At 47.9% G+C, this 22487-nt stretch overlaps 1 protein-coding gene across 4 annotated transcripts in view; it reads left to right on the top strand.

Moving 5' to 3' along the window:
- EML1 (EMAP like 1) overlaps positions 1-22487 on the top strand; it is a 185314-nt gene that overhangs the window by 48174 nt on the left and 114653 nt on the right. For 2 of the 4 annotated variants that reach the window (XM_055304155.1, XM_055304154.1), the window contains exon 1: positions 5255-5364. The exons of the other annotated variants lie outside the window; for them this stretch is intronic. In XM_055304155.1, coding sequence (XP_055160130.1) covers positions 5298-5364 — 67 coding nt within the window. In that variant the 5' untranslated portion in view covers positions 5255-5297. Of the gene's footprint in view, positions 1-5254; positions 5365-22487 lie in introns of those variants that run through there. 4 annotated transcript variants of the gene reach the window in all.

The raw sequence follows: 22487 nt of genomic DNA, 5'->3' as shown, positions 1-22487 counted from the left end.
CTGGTGGAGAGGCCTCCCCAGCTCTGGTTTCCTCTTCTACCCTCAGTCCAGCATTCACGCTCTCTGGAATAATCTGAAGTCCTTCCTCCTGCTTCTGTTGCCTAGCACTTATCACAATTGGTTATTATGTACCTGAATGTCTCCTCGATTTTGTGACCAATAGGGAGACACACATTTTACACCATGATCCAGCACACATTTCAAGTAAAAACCAACGTTTCGAGTAAAAATTCTTGTTCTTAGCATATTCGATGTACTCTGATATTTCCTATTCCATTTCATGGTTTAAAAAATATTTTATTTCTTTGACACACACACACACACAGAGAACAAGCATGGGGGAGGGCAGAGGGAAAGGGAGAAGCAGACTTCCCGCTGAGCAGGGAACCTGACATGGGGCTCCATCCCAGGTCCCTGAGATCATGATCTGAGCAAAAGGCAGATGCTTAACCAACTAAGCCACCCAAGCGCCCCTCCATTTCATCTTTAAATGGTTTTAAGATATGCATAAAATTTGCCATTTCAACTTTAAATGGACAGTTCAGGGGCAGTAAGTAAAATAACATTGCGGTGCAACAAGCATCACTGTCCATCTCCAGAACTTTCCCCTCATTCCAAACTGAAACTTTGTCCCCATTAAACACTAACTTCCCCTCCCCCTTTGCCCCTGGCACCCACCATTCTACACTTCTGTCTCCCTGAATTTGACTTCTCTGGGGACCTCATGTAAGTGGAATCATGTGATGTTTGTCTTTCTGTGACTGGCTTCTTTCTTATAGCGTTAGGTCCTCAAGGTTCATCCATATTGTAGCAGATGTCAGAATGTCCTTTCTTTTAATTTTATGTATTTTTAAAATTTTTATTTATTTATTTATTTATTTATGGGAGAGAGAAAGAGAGAGCGAGCGTGCCCCAAGCTTACTCTGCACTGAGCTGGATGCAGGGCTTAATCTCATGACCCTGAATTGTCGGACACTCAACCGACTGAGCCACCCAGGCACCCTTTTCCTTTCTTTTTTTTTTTTTATAAAGACTATTTATTCTTGGGGGGGGGAGAGAGAGAGAGAGAGAGAACGAGCAGGGGGAGGGGCAGAGGGAGAAGCAGACTCCCTGCTGAGCAGGGAGCCCAATGCAGGATTCGATCCCACGACCACCTGAGCTGAAGGGAGATACTTAACTGAGTGAGCCACCCAGGTGCCCCTGCCCTTCTTTTTAAAAACTGAATAATATTCCACTGGGTGTATATATCACATCTTGTTTATCCATTCGTCTGTCAAGGGACACTTGGGTTACTTCCATATTTGGCTCCTGTGAATGATGCTGCTATGAACATGGGTATGCAGATATCTCTTCAAGACCCTGCCTTCAGTTCCTTTGGGTATATAACCAGAAGTCGAATTTTCTACTTCATTCTTTAAAGTGCTCATATGACTCTTTAAATAGTCTACGCACGGCCACCTGCAGTTTGGAGAGTATGTGTTCTGTGGCCATATTCCCAGCCCCAAGCACAGTGCCTGGTACTGTATAAACTATTTTTGGAGAAATGTTGAATTAAACAATAGATACGCAAGCTACATTTCTGGGTAATTTTAAAAATTACTTCTCTACGAGTAAAGGCTACAGAGCTCCCATTTTCCTTTCTCTTTTTCACACATTGTACAACATGCTGCTATTAATGCCACTGAACGCTATGGTTATATTGTCCTAGAGAGTGTACATCACTTATTACAGTGACAACGGTTTTTGGTCTTGGGCCATAAATTATCTCAAGATGACACGGAATAACAATCTGTTAAAATGTTTGGGCGCAAAAAATCACACATCGTTAATTAAGTGTTCAGAGATTTTTCTTGGACTTTCCCCACGGATCTTCTTCAATGCTGTGTAGATTATACCTAATTGACTTAACATGTGTATCCTTGTAATTATACTAAATTTTGCTTTTTTTTTTTTTTTTTTTTTTTAGAATGAGCTTTTGCCATTGTGGGAAAAACATAGCCGTTAAGTAGTTAGGTTAAGAGTATAATCACAATCTCGATCATCTTGAAAGCGAGTGGACTGAGTTCTTTTTTTTTTTTAGGTTCTTTAAAAATTTATTTTTTAAAAGTTAATATGTGCATAAAAGGAAACTGAAAAACACAAGAAGCAAAGAACAAAGTCATCCATAATATTCACAAGCAGTTTACGGTTTGACTTCTAGGTCCCGTGTGTGTATCTATCTACACAAGTAAGCATTTTTGGACTGAGTCCTTAACTGTTATTTGCAGTTGTGCTCTAGTGAAAGTAAAATGGTCTATGAAAATCTCCAGCTCAATTTTTCTCCCGCCCCACTTCTGAATTTCCTTTGTTCTTCACTCTTTTCAGTCATGGTCAAATAGCATTCGGCGAACATCCTAAATCAAGAATATTAACGCTCTTGGGTGCCTTTGGGTGGCTCAGTCAGTTAAGCGTCTGCCTTTGGCTCAGGTCATGATCCTGGGGTCCCGGGATCGAGTCTCGCATACCTGCTTCTGCCTCTGCCTCTCTCTGTCTCTCATGAATAAATAATAAAATCTAAAAAGAATATTAACGCTCTTAAGAAGAGACATCTTTTCATCATTTATTCATAATTATCATCTTCTTTCCAATTTGAAGAATGCCAGTAGTCAGCTTTTTATGCCAATTATCTGCTGCATTCTAATGCGTAAAACTGCCAAGTGGAGGAGAGGTAGCATTAGGATTGGATTTGAAGGGGAGAAGGTAGGAGACGAGAACACAGACGAGGGCAAAGATCCAAGTGCACCTGCCTTCAGTCTTGCCCTTCGAAAGCCCCTTCTCTATAGCACCTGCCTCTTGCTTTAGAGATGCAGAGGGTCCACCTCTACTGGGCAGTGACAGGGGTGGCTTTAAATGACCCTTCGGCCTCTGTTGCCCTCTCTAGTTGGTGCACATTCCCTTTCCCGGTTCACAGTTCTCAAATGTGCATCTGCGTGTGCTCTCCCTTTGATGACCAGTGGCCTGGCTTCTGTCCCCACTGCTCACCGAGATGCTCCAGGCCACCCGACAAGCCCTCTGCCACCAGATGGAAGGGCCTCTGCCCAGCCTCATCCTCCTCGACCCGCCCTGCAGAGAGAATCCTGTGAAAATGCCCACCTCTTTACAACTTTCTGTGCTCCTAGTTCAATGAGACAATATCCTAGGTGGCTTTCTTGCCTCTCTTTCCGGATGCTCCTTTGGAATCTCACTCATCCCATCCCAAAGTGCTGCCCAACTTCGGTTGACTTACTTTTCTCACCTTTCAATAGTTTGTTAACTACTTCTACCCAAGTCCCCTTCTTTCACTGGCACGCCATCGCCAATGTCCAATCGCTCCGGGCTTTTCTAGCAGGATGCTTGCCGTCCTCTCTTGGCTTTTCCACATGTCCAGCGGCCTGTTCTGTGACGACGAGGTTCCTCTGGCGTGTCTCCCAGTCTCTTTACCTCCCTCTGATGGTGAAGGTGCTCAGGCCTCGTCCCGCCCTGGGCCACTCCAGCTCCAGAGCCAGTCCCCTGCTGTCCAGTCCACACACAGGCACGTCTCTCTGACTCAGCTTTAGCTGACACTTGCTTGTGTGCCAACATCCCACCTCCCTCCTCCGCCCGCCACCAGCTGTGTTCAGACTCTTCTGCAGGCCCCCGGGGCCTCTCCTACCTGGCTCTCCCCACTCAGTGCAATCTATTTCCCACCTGTCTGTGATACAAGCTGTTCATTCCTGCCAGAGCAGCCCTTTGGCGGGTCAGCAGACCTGAGATCACTCATGTTGTCCTTCCCAGCGACCTTCAAGCTCTGGGGCCCCGTCAAAGCAAACCCCGATAGCCCTTCACAGTCCCACACACATTTTCCTAGTTGACAATCCCTGTCATCCTGTGTGTCTGGTCTCTCTGGCCAGGTGAAGGGTAAGATCTTCAACCTGCCTTCTGCCCATAACCTCCAGTGTGGGTCATGGCTAACCACCCCCCCCATGCCAAACGGGCCACTTACAGTGATAGAGCCCCCGCTCTGGCAGTGCCTTCCGCTTCTGCCTCTGAACCCACTGAGCCTCACACAACGTCTTGATTGCAGCTTCTCACTATTCTCGTTTCACCTCCAGGGTGTTCAACCCATACAAGTGAATACCTACAGCTTGAGACCATTCACACATGTAAGTGGATTAGAACACGGAAGCGCATCGCGGGTAGTCATAAGGCCTACGAATTACGAATTGCAACTGCGGCGTGGCAGGAGCACACGTGCTGGCAGTCTCCTCTGCACCCAGCCAGGGGATCCTCCAGCGCGTGTATTCTCTCCATTGCCCAGCACCAGTACTTGGGGCCGCGCGGGGTGGAACTCCAGTCATTAATGCAGCGTGTGCGCGTGCTTGTGTGCATGTGTGTGCGCGCGCTTGTGTGCATGTGTGCGCGTATGTGTGTGCGCTCGTGTGCATGTGTGTGTGCCCGCGCGCTTGTGTGCATGTGCATGTGTGTGTACGCGTGTGTGCTCGTGTGCATGTGTGCACGCGTGTGTGCATGTGTTTGCGCCTGTGTGTGCGCTCGTGTGCGTGTGTGTGTGCGCGCGCGCTGGAAAAGTTAGAGAGTGCTGGGTCTGGGTGTCTGTCGTGCTATGTCCCCCGCCCCCGGACCGGCTAACGAGTGTGTAATGTGGCGATCTGTGAGGCAGGGGCTGATCGGCGGGGACAGGCCGCCCCGACTCCGCGGCCTCGGCTTCAGCGCAGGCCCGGGCGGCGGCCCCTCCGGGGCGAGTCCTCCCGGGACGCGGGGCCCGGCGCCGCGGAGGCCGCGTGGGGAGGGGGCGCGCCGCGGCCCGAAGCCGAGCGGCTCCGACGGGGCCTCGCGCTCCGTCCGTGTCCGTCCGGGGGCCCCGGGGGCGCGGGCACCGACGCGGGGGCTCCCCGGGCCGCCGCTCCCTTTGTCCCCGGGCGGCGCCCCCGCCCCCGCTCGGTGCGTCCAGGCCTCCCGGGGGGCCCCCCGCCGCCCGGCCCCCGGCCCCCGGCCCCCGGCTCCCGGCTCCGCCCCGCCGCCCCGCCGAGGCCGCCCCCTGGCGGGCAGCGCGAGCAGCGCCGGCGTCGGGCCCGCGCGGCTGCGGCGGCGGCGGCGGGCCCGGGGTTGCCATGGTAACCGGCCGCGGCCGCCGCCACAGCAGGGCCGGCCCCAGCGCCAACGCCGGCCGCGGCTCGGCTCGGCTCGGCTCGGCTCAGTGTGGGGGTGAGCGGCGGCGGCGGCGGCGGCGGCGGCGGCGGCGGCGCGGGCCGGGGGAGCGGGCGCGGCCCGGCGGCCTCAGCATGGAGGACGGCTTCTCGAGCTACAGCAGCCTGTACGACACGTCCTCGCTGCTGCAGTTCTGCAACGGTGAGCGGCGGCGGGGCGAGGCCGGGCGGGCCGGGCCGGGCCGGGCCGGGCCGGGAGGCCGCGCAAAGTTGCGGCGGGGGCGCGCGGTTCCCGCCGCCGCGGGCGCATTGTGCAGGCCCGCGGGCCGCGCCCGGCTCGCCCCCGCGCCCCCCGCGCCCCCCGCGCCCCCCGAGCCCGCCGGTGCGCGCGGGCGGCCGGGGCCGGGGAGCCGCGGAGCGAGCGCACGGGGCGCGCGGCGCGTGGGGAGGCCGAGCGGGCGGCGGGCGGGCGGCGCGGGGACGTGTTGCTCGCCGCGGGGTCGGGGCCGCCGCGGGGCTGCTCTGCGGGAGCATCTCGGCGCGCGGGTCCCCGGGGAGCACGACCCTCGGCGGCGGCGGGACCCGGTGCAGCCAGCCGGGCAGCGCTCCCCGGGGAGCCACCCCCGTGCACCGCGGGGCGCAGGCGGAGCGAGCCTGGCTGCGGAGGGCTCGCCCTGTTTTGTTTACGGGAGGGGGGATTTTACTGTTTTTTGAAAAATTTCTATTATTATCAATTTTTTTTTTTTTACAGGCAGGAAACTAATAACTAGCAATATGGCATCTTTGGGGCAAAAAAAAAAAAAAAGATGTAAAAAATCCTTGAAAGATTTGAGAGCTTTCAGTCTCCTTAGCAGGATTGAAAAAGGATTTCACATCGCACGGCGTCATCCTATGGGAACATGATGTATGATAATTCATGCACAAAAGTTAACCAGTGTTTTTGTTTGTTTGTTTGTTTTGTTTTTAACGTTGGGTTTATGGCATTCTCAGAGGGTCCCAAAAGTTTGTTAAAGTAGGAACCATGTGTGTTTCTACCGAGTTTGCCGGTAGTACGATCGGAATAATTTGGGGTTCTAGATGCACTGACAACTGGAGCAGTTTGTTTTGCGGTTGTAGTTGTGGTTTAGGGGGAACTTTACAGCTCTTCCTTCGACACCTGTTTGCAAGTAAGAGGTATTCGCCGTAGCAATAAAGATGACCCAGTGTGTCCGTTCTTCCTCTGTAATGATGTTTTAATCTCTGGCAGAATTGATCTTTGGCTTTTCTGTGGGAGAGTTTTTTCTGATAGTTCAGCAGAGAATGACTTTCCTGTTAATCACACGCAGGCCTTCATTAACTTAGTAATGCTCTCTCCAGTGGAAGGGGAGAAAGTTCGAGCTCTCCAGATGCAGCAGCAGCTTCCCGGAGCAGAACCCCTGTGTTTTGGGTCCTGAGATGGTGTTGAAGGCAGGCAGAAGGTATTTGGTTCTGGGCCACTGGAATCCCTCCTAGTTCAGAGTCATGGGAGCCTTCTGCTCTCTGGCGAGGTGCATAGAATTCTCAATTAAATTTTGAATGCTTTCCTTAAATGACTTACAATCAGTCCTACTTGAATTACTATTTGTGATGTAAAGGTGGTACCGCCTCCTGCGTGTTTATGATAGAATCCCTCCTGTGTTAGGTGTGAAAGGCCTGTGGCTGAAAAATCATGTTAAGTGAATTCCAGGCATGAAGGATTTTAAAAACTTAATATGTGGGCAAATACGTTGACAGTTTGATTTAGGTTATGGAAATGAGCCTAGATATTTTTATTTGAGCAGTTGTTTGGGGGCCTGGTCATATCGCTCCTAAATAGCAGTTCCGTCGTGAGGTTGACCTACACATCTATTCATGAGGGTTTTGGTTTTCAGCCTTTTCTTGTTTTTTTTTTTTTTTTCCGGCCTTTTCTTGTTAATTGCAAGTTTAGAGATGTTGGTAAGGGGTCTTCCTAATAATGGTGTCTAGGAGAAAGTAACGGCCAGCTCTTACATGTTGCATGGGTGAGAGTTTAAGAAAAATCACTTTAAAATAGCTAGAATCAGACTGTAGGATCACTGCAAAACACGGTTGAATGAATCATAGCTGTTGAATTTCTTTTCTCAGAAAGTGCTTAGCTCTGTTTTTATTATGTTTTGGTTACCATATGAATAAACTTTAAAGCAAGAATAGTTTATGGGGCAGAATGGGGCGTTAACTAATGATGTCTGAAGCAACAGATGTTTTGATGTGAAATTATTCATTTTAAGAGGCTTCCATTAAGTAAAAGTATAAATGAACACAATTTAGCTAATTACTATGATGATTCCATTAAAGCAGCGGCTCACAGAAACACCGTTTCACCAAGAATGAAATGAAACATGTGGGTATTTCATTAGCTGCACTGAGAAAAAATTTTTTCTTTTTAAATGAGGGATTTACATGACAATGGGCCAGACTACGGCAGCATAATCTATGAACTCCTCCATTTTCATATGTTGATGAAGCCTCCTGCTTTTTGATAATGACAGGAACTAAAAAGTCATAGTTCTATATTAGCTTCAGCAAATACAACCCATACTTACTGTCACAGTCAGCATCCTCCTGGGGAGATAAAGATGGAAATGAATATCTAAATGAGACAGAAGAGAAAACTTTGTGCAAATGAATGAACTCTCCGTCTTCCCCTCATCCTTTTTTCCTCTTGCTGGGTCTCCTCCCTAATTTGCAGTGGATCTGAAATGTAAAGTCAGGAGGTGTCTAGCCTCCAGAAAAGACTATTCATTCTCATCTTTCAGATACTGGCATTCTCGTTTCAGGAGAAAACTTGTGCAGCTTTTTTTTTTTTTCCTCCAAAGTATTTAAAACTCTGGTCAAAGAGCGAGAAACCACAAACTTCTTTTATTGCTCCAGGAAAAACCACCATAGTTGAAAAGTGAAGAAAAGTTATCATTTATAAGCCAATTTATGATTTGGGTAATACATACCATTCTTTACTCCCTATTTCCTCAGAGCCTCTCTTTGAGGTAAATCATATTACATTTGAGAAAACTGAAGCTCAAATTGATTTGGGTGCAGAGTGCCTGGATGGTGCAGTTGGTTAAGTGACCCACTCTTGATTTCGGCTCGGGTCATAATCTCAGGGTCGTGAGATGGAGAGCCAGTCGTCAGGCTCTGCACTCAGCAAAGTGTCTGCTTCTCTTCCCCTCTGCCCTCCCCACGCTAAAATAAACAAACAAACAAACAAACAAATAAATACATCTTAAAAAAAAGAGAGCGAGCGAGAGGGATTTGGTGACTTTGTAAGGCCACACACACAACCTTTAAGGCTTGGATGCCAGTCTGAAGCTTTTGTTTGTTTGTTTTGATAACAGCCTTATATTGATACTATTGACATCCCGTAAAAATTCACCCCTTTAAAGTGTACAATTAACTGGGTTTTAGTACGTTCACAGAATTCTGGTAGTATCACCAATATCTAATTTTAGAATATTTTCACACCCCAAAAAGAAACCCCCTAGTAGCAGTTACTGCCTTTCCCTCATTGCTCTAGACCCTAATGACCACGAATCTCCTGTTTCTATTGAGTCTGGATGTTTTAATGTAAGTGGAATCATCCTAATATTCGACCTTTTGTGTTGGTCTTCTTTCACTTAGCATAATGTTTTAAGGTTTGCCCAGAGTTGTAGCATGTGTCAGTGCTTCATTCCTTTCTTTATGGCCAAATAATATTCCATTTTATGGAGATATATATATATATATATATATATATATATATATATATATATATCACATTTTATGTATCCATTCTCCAGTTGATGAGCTTTTGGATTGTTTCCACTTTTTGACTATTCTGAATAATGATGCTATGAACATTCATGTACAGGCTTTTTTGCACAGACATGCATTTTCATCTTTCTTGGGTACATACCTAGGAGTAGAATTGCTGGGTCATATGGTAACTCTGGCTTTAATATTTTTGAGACACCAATCTGAATTTTTTGAAATCTAAATATCAACCTCTTCTTACATTATACCTTGGGATGAAAGAAGAGGGAGTTGAGGTGGATCAAGGAGGAAGAGAAGTGGGAGCAAAGAATACAATGTTGCTGTTTCATTTCTGTGAATCACTTTGGATGCTTTTCATCAGTTGCAGCTCACCAAAGTCAGTGCACATCCTTGCTTAGAGGCTGTAGGTTAGAAGAGCTTGAGGGGACCTAACAGGCATTTCATCCTGTGGTTTTCTTTCTTAAGCCTTTGAGTTGTTTCTTCAAAGTACAGCTTACCCAGGAACCCAAAGGTAAAGCAGATGAACACGGAGCTGCTTCAGCTCAAGTAGGAGGATAGCACTCTGGCCCTCCTCGCGGGCTCCTACCCTCACACACTGATCCAGCCCCCCATCTCTCCAGGGCTGGAAATCTCGGGTGTATGGGAGGATGCCCCAAACGTTATTCAGCCCCTGCTTGAGCAGTTCCAAGGGACTGGGAAACTCACTAACTCTCCATGCAAACCATTCCTTCTGTGGACAGTTCAGACTCTCAGTTCCTATGTGCACTCAAACCTTGGCCCAAGTTCTGTCTCTTGGGCCCACAGAGAATAGGTTTAATCTCTTTTCCACACACTACGTTGTCACATGTTTGAAAACAATTACGACAGCTCTTTCTGAAGTCTTCTTCTAGCTAAACATTACCATTGGCGGGAAAAATTCCTATAAGATACAATTTTATGCCCTTAATGATGACTTTTGGATTGCTGGATCTACATGTGTTTCCTTTTGTCTATACGACTTTTAAAATTGGGCACAACTGCATTCGGTATTCCAGACATGGTTTTTAAACAGAGCAGAATTAAAATAAATAAATAAATAAATAAATAAATAAATAAATAAATAAATAAATAAATAAACAAACAAACAAAGCAGAATAGAGCAGGATACTTCACCTCTCTTATTCTAAAATCTATACATCTTATAACGCGGCCTAAGATGATATTAGCCCTTTTGCTTATCACTTCACATTGTTACCTCTTACTGATTTTCAGCTAAAATTCTTGTCTGTTTTATATGTATGATGGATAAGCCGTTTCTTTTCTTACTTTTACCTTTCCTTTTTGAGGAGGAGTTTCTTCCAGCAGGCAGAGCCCTGTCAAGTTACAGGTTGTGATGTGGTAAACAGCCCCGGCGCTCATATAAAATACTTCAGCATTATCATAACATGGGAATTGGTCATCGTCCTAAAGGGTTATGATTCTGGATAGCAGCCTTTCCTCCGTCTCCCCTTGGAAGGTGTCACGAGAGACGATCAGATTCCCTCTAAAGCCTGTGCATAGTTAAACTACCCATTCCCTGATCGTCTTCTCCTGCAGGTGTTACATTTTAATAACCATGGCAGGTCAAGTCTATGGTACCTGCTACTCCCAATCACCCTTTGAAATCACTATAATCATCTTTGGAGCTATCGCTACTTATTTTTTATAGTCTTGAAATGGAAAAACCTTAATTTCTAGGGCTTTATATTTTGGAAAAGTAAAAATACTTTATTTAAAACCTTTGGCATCTGTAGTACTGATGACTTTCCCCTAACTAGGAGTATGATAGAATTTTCAAGTTGGCACATAGTTGGGTGTAAAACAGGATCGAGGAGCTCCTGTGAGGAAATCATACAAAGTATTTTCAGCCCTCTTCTGCATTCTCGTGTGGTGACCGGGCATTGACTTAGGATTCGTATGATAGCAAAATCAAAAGAAAATGCTCTCATGGAAAGTGCAAAGCAAGCACCCGTACTAACTGAGAATTTCTTCTTGGTACATGGTGCCCAGCAAGGAATTTATTTTATAGCCAAACCACAAGCATTTATGACATTATAAACAAACCCAAGCGTTTTGGTGGAAAATTCACAAAACTGTGTTTTAAAAGTAACCATTAGTTGGTTGGTGTTAATTTCTGAGATAGCGTGAAGCCTTTTCATACATTCTCTTAAGAAATCAGCACTTTAGTTGAGTGGATGGTAGATAAGGAAAGAGAAATAACATCTTTGTTTCTAGTGTCACAGTCTGTTCAGGCCATAAAACCAGTAGCGTGAAAAAATCATGACGGTGTTGAAAATTCTACTTTAAAGCGTTGCTTTTATTAGTAAGGACTTGAAATCAGTGGTATTTTGTGCTACTTATAAAAATCTCTTTCAGAAAAAATATTTTTATTTTTAAAATCCTAGCTTATTAATAGAGGGTTTCTAGTATTCGCAAAATGTTTTAAATGCCAGCAGAAACATTAGTAATCAAAAAAACTCTGCTATAGACTCTAAATGCTGTCTCATTATTTATCAATACAGCCCCCCCCAAGCTTGGTGATTTTCTCATTAAATATTTGACACATACATTTACTATTCCGCTGGAAGCAGCGTATTTGTTTGAATGCAGTCCAGGGCTAGGGGTGTCCTGGGGTTCGAGCAGCAATGAGTGCACATGTATGGTTTACTTTAAAGAAATAGCCGTTTAGGGCCGCTTGGGTGGCTCAGTCAGTTGGGCATCTGCCTTCAGCTCAGGTCATGATCCCAGGGTCCTGGGATCAAGCCCTGCATTGGGCTCCCTGCTCAGCGGGAAGCCTCCTTCTCCCTCTGCCCTCTGCGTGTGCTATCAAATAAATAAATAAAATCTTAGAAGAAAAGAAATAGCTATTTAAAACAGTTTATCCTTCTTTAAAGTACTAATTTTTATTTTATTTTTATTTTTTAAAGTACTAATTTTTAGATGAAGAGTTAGGTAGACATACTTCCATTTTGTTTCCTCTAAAGCTGTATCTTTATTGGAAAATACTCTTGGTGTGGAAAACCGCATTTTTGCAGAATACTTTGTCATGTCTTAAAACGCAGTATTTATTTTGCCAGGTTTCTGGAAAAGATTTGAACTCTCTGGGTTTAAGAAACTGCCCTAGATTGCCCTAATAATCATCGTAGACTTTTCTGTGTGCCCCATCCTCCCATCTCAGTGGACTTCATGGATTCTGCTCCCCAAGGATCTAATGACCCATCCATTCTGCTCAGTTCAGACACCCATCACTTCTCAGCTGGGTTTTCGTTTGTGTTTTTGAAAATGGCAGCCCCAAACTAGTCTTTCTGCCTCCAGTCTCAGCCCCCTTCAGCATGTTTCTTTTTTATTAAACAAGTAGAATATCCACCATGCTCTTTATTACACTAATGGGGGGTTGGGGGGGGGTTCCAAGGATGCACGTGGTTGACATGGCCCTTGCCTTCAGGATGCCTGCATTGCTCATTGGGAGCTAGACATTCGGTGCTACCTTCATGATGAGTTATTTGACGGCCCCAGGATGGATGGTACTAACACGTCTAAGGAGCAGTGTATAGTGTTGTAGGGCATTGGACTCAAGGGGTGTGTATTGGAGTTTCCTAAGGAAGGCCTCTGTGCGCTTCTCTTTCCAGAGTGAGTGGAAGTCCAACACTGCAAGGGGGTGGGGAGTGGGCGGGGTGGGGGAGAAGAGCAGTCCAGACCAAGGAAAGCAATCAGAAAGTGGGGGTCGAGGAAGGGTCTCATATGGGGAGAGAAGAAGGGGCAGAGTGGCTTGAAATGAATGATCCGCTGGGCGGATCTTGTGGGACTTCTCAGCCACAGTAAGGAGTCTGATCTTATTCTGAGGAGCAGAGAAAATGTGGCAGAGAATTTTGAGGCAAGGGAGTGACGTGGTCAGATTCTCAGGGATTTTTGAAAGAGAGCTCCCCCTGCAATGTGGAGGGAAGGCTAGAAGGGGGTGGAGGACGAAGCCAGGGGACAGTGGTGATGGTTTCCACTCGAGGGGTTAGCGTAGGGCTCACCTCACCAGGACTTGTGTCATCACCAGGAGGGAGCCGGGGATGACACCCAGGCTTCTGGCTCATCTCACTAAGGGCCATTTGCAGAGATAGAAAGAGCTAGGATGGATAGGCAGATGACGGGCCAGGTGTGAGGGACTGTGGAACATGCAAGCCAAAGAGCCGAGCGGGCTGTGGGGTCTCGCACTGGGAGATGCCTGGAGAAGGCATAAAAAATTTGAGAGCCATCAGTAAATAGCTAAATCCATGGCACGGATGAGCTCACCTAAGGAGAAACGTGACGTTTTTGGAATGCTCTTTCTGGAAGACAGATCTGATCATAACAGGCTCCTGATTGAAAGTCTTTCATATACCCCACCCCCGGGCACCCAAGGCGCCTTAGAGGGGCTGCTGGCTTAGCCAGCTCCCAGCTCCTCCTGGCTCCTGCCTGCCCTAGTAGAGTGAGGTCTTTCCCTGGTGGCCATGTGGTTATCTCATATAAACCTCTGTTACCACGATTATCCTAGAGGCCTGTCACTGTGGCTTATTTTCACATCTCTCATTAGGCTGTCACCCTCTTCCGGGAAGAGTCTCCTGGTGATTATCTCAGTGTCTATGCTTCAGCAATGTCTGGTACCTAATGGGTCTCCTGGTGAACACTGGCTGAGTGGGAGCAGGGACCACCTTCTTTGTCCCAGAGCACCTCCTTAAACACACGCACCAGCAAAGTGGCTCACATGTAACAGGTGTAGTAGCCAAAATCGTGACTGGAGAAAGCACTCATGCCACTTCCCTGTATGCTTGAAATAATGTATATATTTATATGTTACATATCACATATGTGTATGGCTACACGGTATGCATGTATTTACATGCGTCACATGGGTGTGCACACATGCACACATCATGTGACATTTAACTCTTCCCCTCATCAAAGAACCAGTGGACATAGGCATTCAGAGGAGACTTAGGCATTCCAGGCAAGGGGACCTCATCAGGGAAAAGCCAGAAGCAGGTGACCTGGCCCGGTGGAGTCCCACTCATCTGCACAAACGTCACAGAACACCTCGAGCTGGACGCTGGCTCTTGGATCAATGAGGAGAAACATTTGCAAAAAGCACTCTGCGGTTCAACAGGCTTAAAACACATTATTTTCAGCCAGAGTAATTGACACGATGAAGTAGTTCTTGGCAAAGGCGGCGTTTTTAACATTAAGAGGGATCTGGCTGTTAAATCAGCCCCCCAAAAAGTTGTTTTATGTAACAAGAATTTTACCACCCTTAGAAAAACATGCGGCAGTCGAGAAACAGTTGGGTGGACTTAGGACTTGCTTATGCTAGAGCATCGCTACACATTTTAGCCCCAGTTATAGCTGAAAATCCTTAGGAGGAGAACTGAGTGCTGGTACTTCATCCGTCACGGAGTCCCTCGCAATGCTGAACCGTTCCACGGGTGAGCCGCGGAGGCTGCTCCTCGGGGACCGTATGGGAGATCTAATAAAGATAATGATCTGTTAGCATGGCTCCACCTAATTAGTCCTTTAGAAAGTAATTAAGCAGGACTGCCCACACTCCAGTGCTCTCAAAGACTAAAATCTGGCTCCGTGTGTGATATCTTCGCCTTCCGTGAAAATGGCCTTGTACTGAGTTGATATAATTTAATTACATAAAAATATGTGTCCATCCTGCATCTTGTCCTGGATTACAGCGCTATCATGACAGGGCTGTCATTCCAGACCGGAGCTTATGCTTTCCGAGGTAGGGCCGGGGCTCCCGCATCTCTGGCTCCCAGCGGTGTGGGCCCCCTGTGTACTGGGGGGGGGCTGCAGGGTGGGGCAGTGCTGTCAGCAACCAGGGGCAGGTGGCCCAGGGCATCCCCTTGTTAATCTTGACTGTACCCCTTTGAGGCGATGCCTGTTATCATCTCTGTTCTGACGTGAGGCAACAGAGGCCCAAAAGTTTAGGTGATTTGCTCAAGGTCCCCTGGCCGGTGCTTTGCAGAGCTGGGGTTTGAACCCAGGCACTCGGCTCCGCTGTCCACAGCATGTGGGTGCTCAGTTATGCTCGGTGCGCCCGCCATGGGTCAGAGATGGGGACAATCGTGGATGCGGAGGGGGCTCAAGGGAGGGGGTTCAGTTGGTGCCTTGCTTCCCTAGGGGGCTGCGCACCGGCTCAGATGTGGGTGCCTTTCACAGGCTTGCTGTGGGGGTTCTGGATGCGTTTGCCTGTCTTCACCCCTGTCTCCCTTCCCATCGTTGTACTTCAGCACTTCCTGAGGCCGAAATACCATTTATCCCTGAGTTGCTCAAAGTCACACAGAAGCTCCCCCATAGCTCTGAGGATAGGGCCCATTCCTGGAACGGCCTCCCACCTGCCTCCCTGGCCCAGGGGCTGCTTGTCCCTGCAGGTGCCCCTTGGTTTCTGCCACCCTGGCTTCTTCCAGCACATCTGAGGCTGCCACCTACTTGATGTGCATCCTCCCCTGCCAGGGCCCTGACTTCTCCATCCCTCTTCACCTGACTGCTCCTGGTCCTTTAGAACCCAGCTCCATGGCCCAGGAAGCCTCCCTAGCACAGAGCTGCTCAGGGCCAGCTCACCCAGTATACCCAGCCTCCTGAGTCTCACTGCAAACTGGCAGCCCCTAGAGGACCACACCGTGGACCCTCGGCACCTACACACTGACCCCAAGAGCGAGCCATTTCAGGCTGGTAACTGCCTGCTGAGGATGTTTCACTTCCTCCAGGACTGGCCCTGTGACTGCTGTCACCAGCCTTCATGACGCTGGTCAGTCTTCCCGTGGACAGCTCTGGTGCTTTCGTTCTTCTCCATCACCCTTTTTTTTTTTTTAAAGATTTTATTTATTTATTCATGAGAGATACACACACAAGAGGCAGAGACACAGGCAGAGGGAAAGCAGGCTCCGTGCAGGGAGCGCGATGCGGAACTCGATCCCAGGTCTCCAGGATCACGCCCTGGGCTGAAGGCAGGTGCCCAACCGCTGAGCCACCAGGCATACCCCATCACCCTTATTCTATCATCATTCCCTTGCTTTTCTCAAAACCCTGTAAAAAAGTGTTTAGTTGTGGTGAGACGCACAAACATTAAATGCATCACTTTAAACACATGAAGCCTGCAGTCGGTGGCACTAAAGCACGTTCCTGTCACTGTGCAGCCGTCACCACCATCCGTTCCCCAGAATGCCTTTTTGTTTTTTAGAGATTTTATTTATTCATTCATGAGAGACACACAGAAAGAGAGAGAGGCAGAGACACAGGCAGAGGGAGAAGCAGCTCCATGCAGGGAGCCCGACGTGGGACTCGATCCCTGGTGCCCAGGACCAGGCCCTGGGCTGAAGGCGGCGCCAAACTGCTGAGCAACGCCCCCCAACCGGGCTGCCCCTCCCAGAATGCCTTTCGTCCTGCAGAACTGAAACTCCCTGAAACTCAGACTCCCATGCCCCCCGCCCTCAGTGCCCCCCATTCACTTTCTCTCGCTGTGAGTTGGACTGCCCTACAGACCTCATATAAGTGGAATCATGCAGGATTTGACCTTTTGTAACTGGCTTATTTCACTTGCTGAACCCTTTTAAAAACCATTGTTTCCTGAAGTTCTAGAATCCCAAACTGAACAACGTCTAACTAAGGGTTCAAAGCCAGGCATAAAGAGTGGGATAATTACCTCGAAGTTCAAAGCTGTCAGAGCCCCTGCTGTGTGTCACCTGATCACACCCACATGCCATCCAGCAGCTCTGCTCAGCCTATGTGAAGTCTAAGCTGCTTATCTCTGGAATCCCTGTAATAAAAAGTGTGTTCTTTCCCCCAGGCTAGCGTGAGTACAAGGCCGGCCTCCAGAAGGGTGGCGCAGAGTTCTAGAAACAGGGCTCAGGCTCGCCACTGTCCTGACAGCCATCGGCCAGCAACAGAGGCCCCTCTGACAAGCGGAGAATGGTGACAAGTGTCTAAATCTCTTAGGAATGGAGGAGGTGGGGGAAAAAAATGTCAGAGCAGTTTAGGAAAATGATGAGGGGCATATGTTTGCTAAAGAAATTCCGTGACATATGCCTTCTGATCACCAATAGCATGCATTCTCTTGCAACTAGCTAAGGATCTAAGAAAGGAAACAGCAGATGTGAGACCCATGATCTAGGAAGGATCGGGGCGGGAGTCTTGGAATATCTCTTGAGTTTCTTTCTTTTTTAGAGATCACTGTTACACATTTGGCACCATCCACTAACATGACTGTCTGATTGGAGCATCTCCTTTGCAGGACTGTTTAAAATAATAAGCAAGCACAGGCTGCCTATGTGCAGGGTGAGTCATTAGCTCTTGAGAATGAGCACAAAAGATTACGTGCATCCCTTTTAAGACCCTCTCTGGTCTGTCAACAAATCCCTCTTTCTAAGACCTTCTGTGTTCTATCAACAGATCACTCTTTCCAAGGCTCAGAGCACGGACTTTGGAGAAGGACGGGTCTGAGTCGGAATCTTGAGTGTGTCAATTATGAAGAAGCTGAGGGAATCCACACCCTGACCCTTCTCCCCCCTCTCCCTCCCATCTGCTGCTCTGTGCCCCTGCTGGGCAGACTCCAAGGGAACCAGAGAGCAGAGGAGCCCTTATGGCACCCCCACCCCCAGCAGCCTCCCAGAGAAGGCAGGACGGAAGACTGGAGGGAGGATCTTGAGGGTGGGCCCCAGAGGTCCAGCAGCGTGGTCTAGGATGGAGACGTTCACGTCCAGTAGTGCGTGTTGCCCTCCTGTCACTGTCTTGATGGTTGCAATAACGTTGACCTATCCTGGTTCCTGATGCCAAGTAGGGATCCCATTGATGTTGAATTTGGGGTCTTAGCACATCCCGTTGCCTCCCAGGGGCATTGTTCCTCCAAGTGTGCAGGGATTGCCATGGCTCTGTAGTCATGCTTTACTGACCCTTACACCCCCTGTTTCTACACTGAAATGCAGTTCATCCTGGGGCCCAGGTGAGACCATCTCCTGGCGAACTCTTCCATCTACCCAGAGTTCCTTTATCTTTCCTCTGCACCTCCAGATTATGATACATACACCTCTGACTGGCGCTTGGTTCATTCCCTCATGTGTCATGGTTACCTGTACAGCCTTCGTTTCCACCACCGGCTAGTGAGTTCCTTTAGACGGGGCCCCTGTATTGTCTTTTTATTTCGCTTCTTTCCATTGTTCTGCAACATCCCCTGCACATAGTGTGTGTTTGATAAATGCTTGTTGAATGAAAAGTCAATACTAACATTTTAGAAAGGCCCATGTTATCTTTAAATAATTGCAAAAGACAAAGAAAGGGAAGACTTCCTGATCCTGCAAAGCTTTTCAGTATTACCAAAAGCACTTCTTCATTGTTTACAGTAGTGAGATAACTCAGTCCTATGTAGCAAAGCCACTTGACAATTGTAGGATGGGGTCAGCGTACAAACTTCCAACATGCCAGGATGACACATATTTGTGTACATTGTGATTTTTTTTAGATTTATTTATTTATTTATTTATTTACTTATTTATTTATTATTATAGACATAGGGAGAGAGAGAGGCAGAGAGGAGGAGGGAGGGAGAAGCAGGCTCCATGCCGGGAGCCCGACGTGGGACTCGATCCCGGGACTCCAGGATCGCGCCCTGGGCCAAAGGCAGGCACTAAACCGCTGAGCCACCCAGGGATCCCCTGTATACATTGTTGGTAGAAAACTATATCTGTGGATAAAACCATATATACAATTTTATTTTGTTGATTTACCTGATTTTTATTCACCATGGTCTCTAAACACAGTCCAGCCACTGTAATCTGTTCCAACCATTGGAGCGGTTTATGGAGAGTTGGGACAGTTTTACACAAAACCATATATGGTGTGCATTGTGGACTAGGGGATTTTTCAAGAGTAATTTTGATGCCATTTTCATCGCCTTTATTGACCCGAGAACATAACCCCAACGTAAAACAATCTCCACTCTAGTGTTCTAAAGTTCTGAAAGCTTCTTCAGATCTGTTTCTCACAAGCAAACTCTGAGGTAAGGACCATCCTATTCATGGCACTCATTTTGCAGAGGATCTAGGAGGGATGCTAGGTCAGCTCACCACAGCCATGCAGGTAAGTGACGGGCCTCCTCAAAGGCAGGTCTCCTCTGCTTTTTTTTTTTTTTTTAAGATTTTTATTTATTGGGATCCCTGGGTGGCGCAGCGGTTTGTCGCCTGCCTTTGGCCCAGGGCGCCATCCTGGAGACCTGGGATCGAATCCCACGTCGGGCTCCCGGTGCATGCAGCCTGCTTCTCCCTCTGCCTGTGTCTCTGCCTCTCTCTCTCTGTGACTATCATAAATAAATAAAAATTTAAAAAAAAATTAAAAAAAAGATTTTTATTTATTTATTCAAGACAGAGAGGGAGAGAGAGGCAGAGACACAGGCAGAGGGAGAAGCAGGCTCCATGCAGGGAGCCCGATGTGGGACTCGATCCCCGGTCTCCAGGATCAGGCCCTGGGCTGAAGGCAGCGCTAAACTGCTGAGCCACCGGGGCTGCCCTCCTTCTGCTTTCTGAGCTGTGCCTTCTCTTCCTTGTCTTCGCGTTAGCAATTACTTCCATCTGCTGATCTACCTGTATCAGAGCACTTTATTAAAAAGAAAATAAGATTGGGACATCTGGTGGCTCGGTGGTTGAGCGTCTGCCTTTGGCTCAGCTCATGATCCCGGGTCCTGAGATCAAGAGGAGCCTGCTTCTCCCTCTGCCTGTGTAACTGCCTCTCTCTGTGTCTGTCATGAATAAATAAATAAAATCTTAAAAAAATAATAAAAAGAAAATAAGATCAAGACAATTGCATCTCTTATTCTACAAGTGTCGTTGTTGTTTTGCTGGACCTTAGAGAATTATTTATACACTCTGTTTTATTGAGAACCTGACATTTAGAAACCCAGATGTATAATACGTAAGCCGTTATAAGATTATTTACAAGATTCCGTAGCGTTTTTCTTAAAAGTGTGAATTGCCTTGTCCTCTTAAACACCACGTTTACCGAACGTTGATATTCTTCAGGGCCACATTCTCGGTAAAGTGCCCTGCTTTTTTTTTTTTTTCTCCCTTTTTTAAACTCCTACTCTGCCTGAAATCACCATCTGATGTTTCTTAAATTTAAGAGGGGTGGAGAGACTGCTGATTTCACAGTAGTGCATCCTTACGCATGTGGTTTTCCATTCTGGCTGAAGTGTGGGCTGAGATGCAGCTGGGCCAGAAGTGTGTGTGGCGCTCGGACAGGTGCCCTGGAGCCCAGGCTGCTGCTCTTGCCTGTGTGCTGGGTCCACCCCTCGCACGGGCTATGTCTCGGGTGCCCTGAGACCCAACAGTCCCGAGGGAGAAGTAGCCGCTAAGTCAGCCCACATCTCTTATCTGTGATTTCAAAATCCAGAGGGCTCTGAGCACCAAATGTTTTTTGGTAACTCGTTTGATAGTTAGTCTTGGCCTGATCTGAGATCGTTTGGTGAGGAAAAAACAACTCATCTGAATGAGAGCATGTGGTTTTAATGGTTTATATTTATTTCTTTTTATATGAGAGTTCTGCTTTTCTGTGTTTTTGAGTGTGTTTTTATGGCTGCTGCCCCAGGAACTTCTGGGGATATTGGGTAATATATGTATATGTTCCATGCTTCCGTTCTGAGGTCACAATCTGAATTCAGAAGCATATCAGGCACTGGGGATTTGGGGGAAAGGGCTCGTGCGCCACTGGGACCCGATGGCCAAGCTGGCCCTGTGCCCAGGGCGGTTTTTGCTGAGACTCTGCATGGCTGGTCTCTCCACTGTCCTACATCCAGGGACACTGGCCTGATGCTTGGCCAACATTCAGGGGAAAGCTGGCTTGTAGGTGGAGGGTTGCCCCTGGAGGGAACCCTAAAGCTGTGATACAGCAGCCACCTGTCACAGAGCCAGCCAGGTGCCTACAGAGCCAGGCAGCCAGCTGTACTTGATTTTGTGCAGAATTTTATCCCAAGAAAGCAAAGTTCAGGGAGAGTGTAGTGACTTTACTGTATTCCTCCCCCCACCATGGCTCCCTTGCTTCCGTCCACAGGAATTTGTGTGTCTTCCATTAACAAGGCCTGGCACTTGCCCCGTGAAAACTAACAGTGATGCTTCACATCTGCTCCCTGTCTGCAGCTCGTACAGTTAGAGTTCCTCACCTCATGCTCACACCATTCCATGGCAAGCCCCGGGTTGGCCTTTTCCATAGTGGAGGAACTGAGGGGTGTGTGGTTTGGCGACACACAGCCCTCCACTTGCAGACCCCACACTTCACACTTTCCTAGTCTTCTGCCTTCAAAGGCCTTCACGGTTCTTTTGTTGATTTGGATCAAATTTCTTCTTCTTCTTCCTCCTCCTCCTCCTCCTTCTTTTTAAGGTTTTATTTATTTACTCATGAGAGACACACAGAGAGGCAGAGATATAGGCAGAGGGAGAAGCAGGCTCCCCATGGGGAGCGCAATGCAGGACTCCATCCTAGGACCCCAGTATCACGACTTGAGCCAAAGGCAGATGCTCAACCACTGAGCCACCCAGGCGCCCCAAATTTCTACCTTCTGAGACTCACCTTTTCAAAGTCCAATCCACATGAAGTGGTACCTCTTTTTAGGTTCCCGGGGCGAGGCCTCCAACTTTAGTGTGATGGGTTTTCTGTGCTGTGAAGTGGGCTTCCTGCCCCTGTGCTGATGTGCTTGGGGAACTCCAGCACTCTCCCTGCCCACATGGGGGAGGATGGTTTCCCACCCCCACAGGCAGATATGTCTGTTGAGCATCCCCCCAAGCCTTTTGGGGCTCACCTCCTATACTCCTTTCTGACATCCTCAAGAGTGTCGCCTAGCTTCTTTAGTGAACAATAAATGTGAGTTGGAGTTTATACAAATTGGAATAATCTTGGCAGTTTGGGCTCGCTGGCATTGACATTGTCAGGGGTGCCTTGGCAGGAGTGCCCCGGTGGCCTTAGGCACGTGCCTGAGGGCATTTACAGCCTGAGTCTTTAGGACACCAAACTTCTGGAGATAGATCGAGAGAGTCAACCAAATGAATGTTGATTGATCAACTACATCTAAAAATGTAGATTTTAGGTACTATCCCTGTGATGATTCCTTTTTTTTTCTTTTTGATCTGTTGTAACTAGAAATAGTAACCGTGAGGCTGGGGAATTAGCATCTGAACCTCACGGCCTTTTGGAAGAACCAAGTGGCATTCAGGTGTTCCTGCGAGTTCCTCCCCTGCCAGGAGCCTCCTGGTGACCCTCTCTGGTTGATTATGCGCTCCCAGGGTGCATGGCCCTCTTCCCTCCCCACACAATGGGTTCTACCAATTTGTCTGGCTCAGAGGTTTCCTCCAGACTCAGAGTGTTAAGATTTAGGGCCCTTTTGAAGTGGGTAGGGTGGGAGGGGGAGCACAGGCTTCTCTGCAGGGTTGCTGAAAGTTTCAGGGGTCAAGGAAATAATATAAACCTTTGAATAGAGGCTCCGAATAGTTTGTTTGGCGGTCCCAGTGACTAGCATTT

The sequence above is a fragment of the Nyctereutes procyonoides genome, unplaced genomic scaffold (genome assembly GCF_905146905.1).
Source record: "Nyctereutes procyonoides isolate TBG_1078 unplaced genomic scaffold, NYPRO_anot_genome, whole genome shotgun sequence".
Classification (NCBI taxonomy): Eukaryota; Metazoa; Chordata; class Mammalia; order Carnivora; family Canidae; genus Nyctereutes; species Nyctereutes procyonoides.
This window is presented reverse-complemented; position numbering and strand designations above follow the sequence as displayed.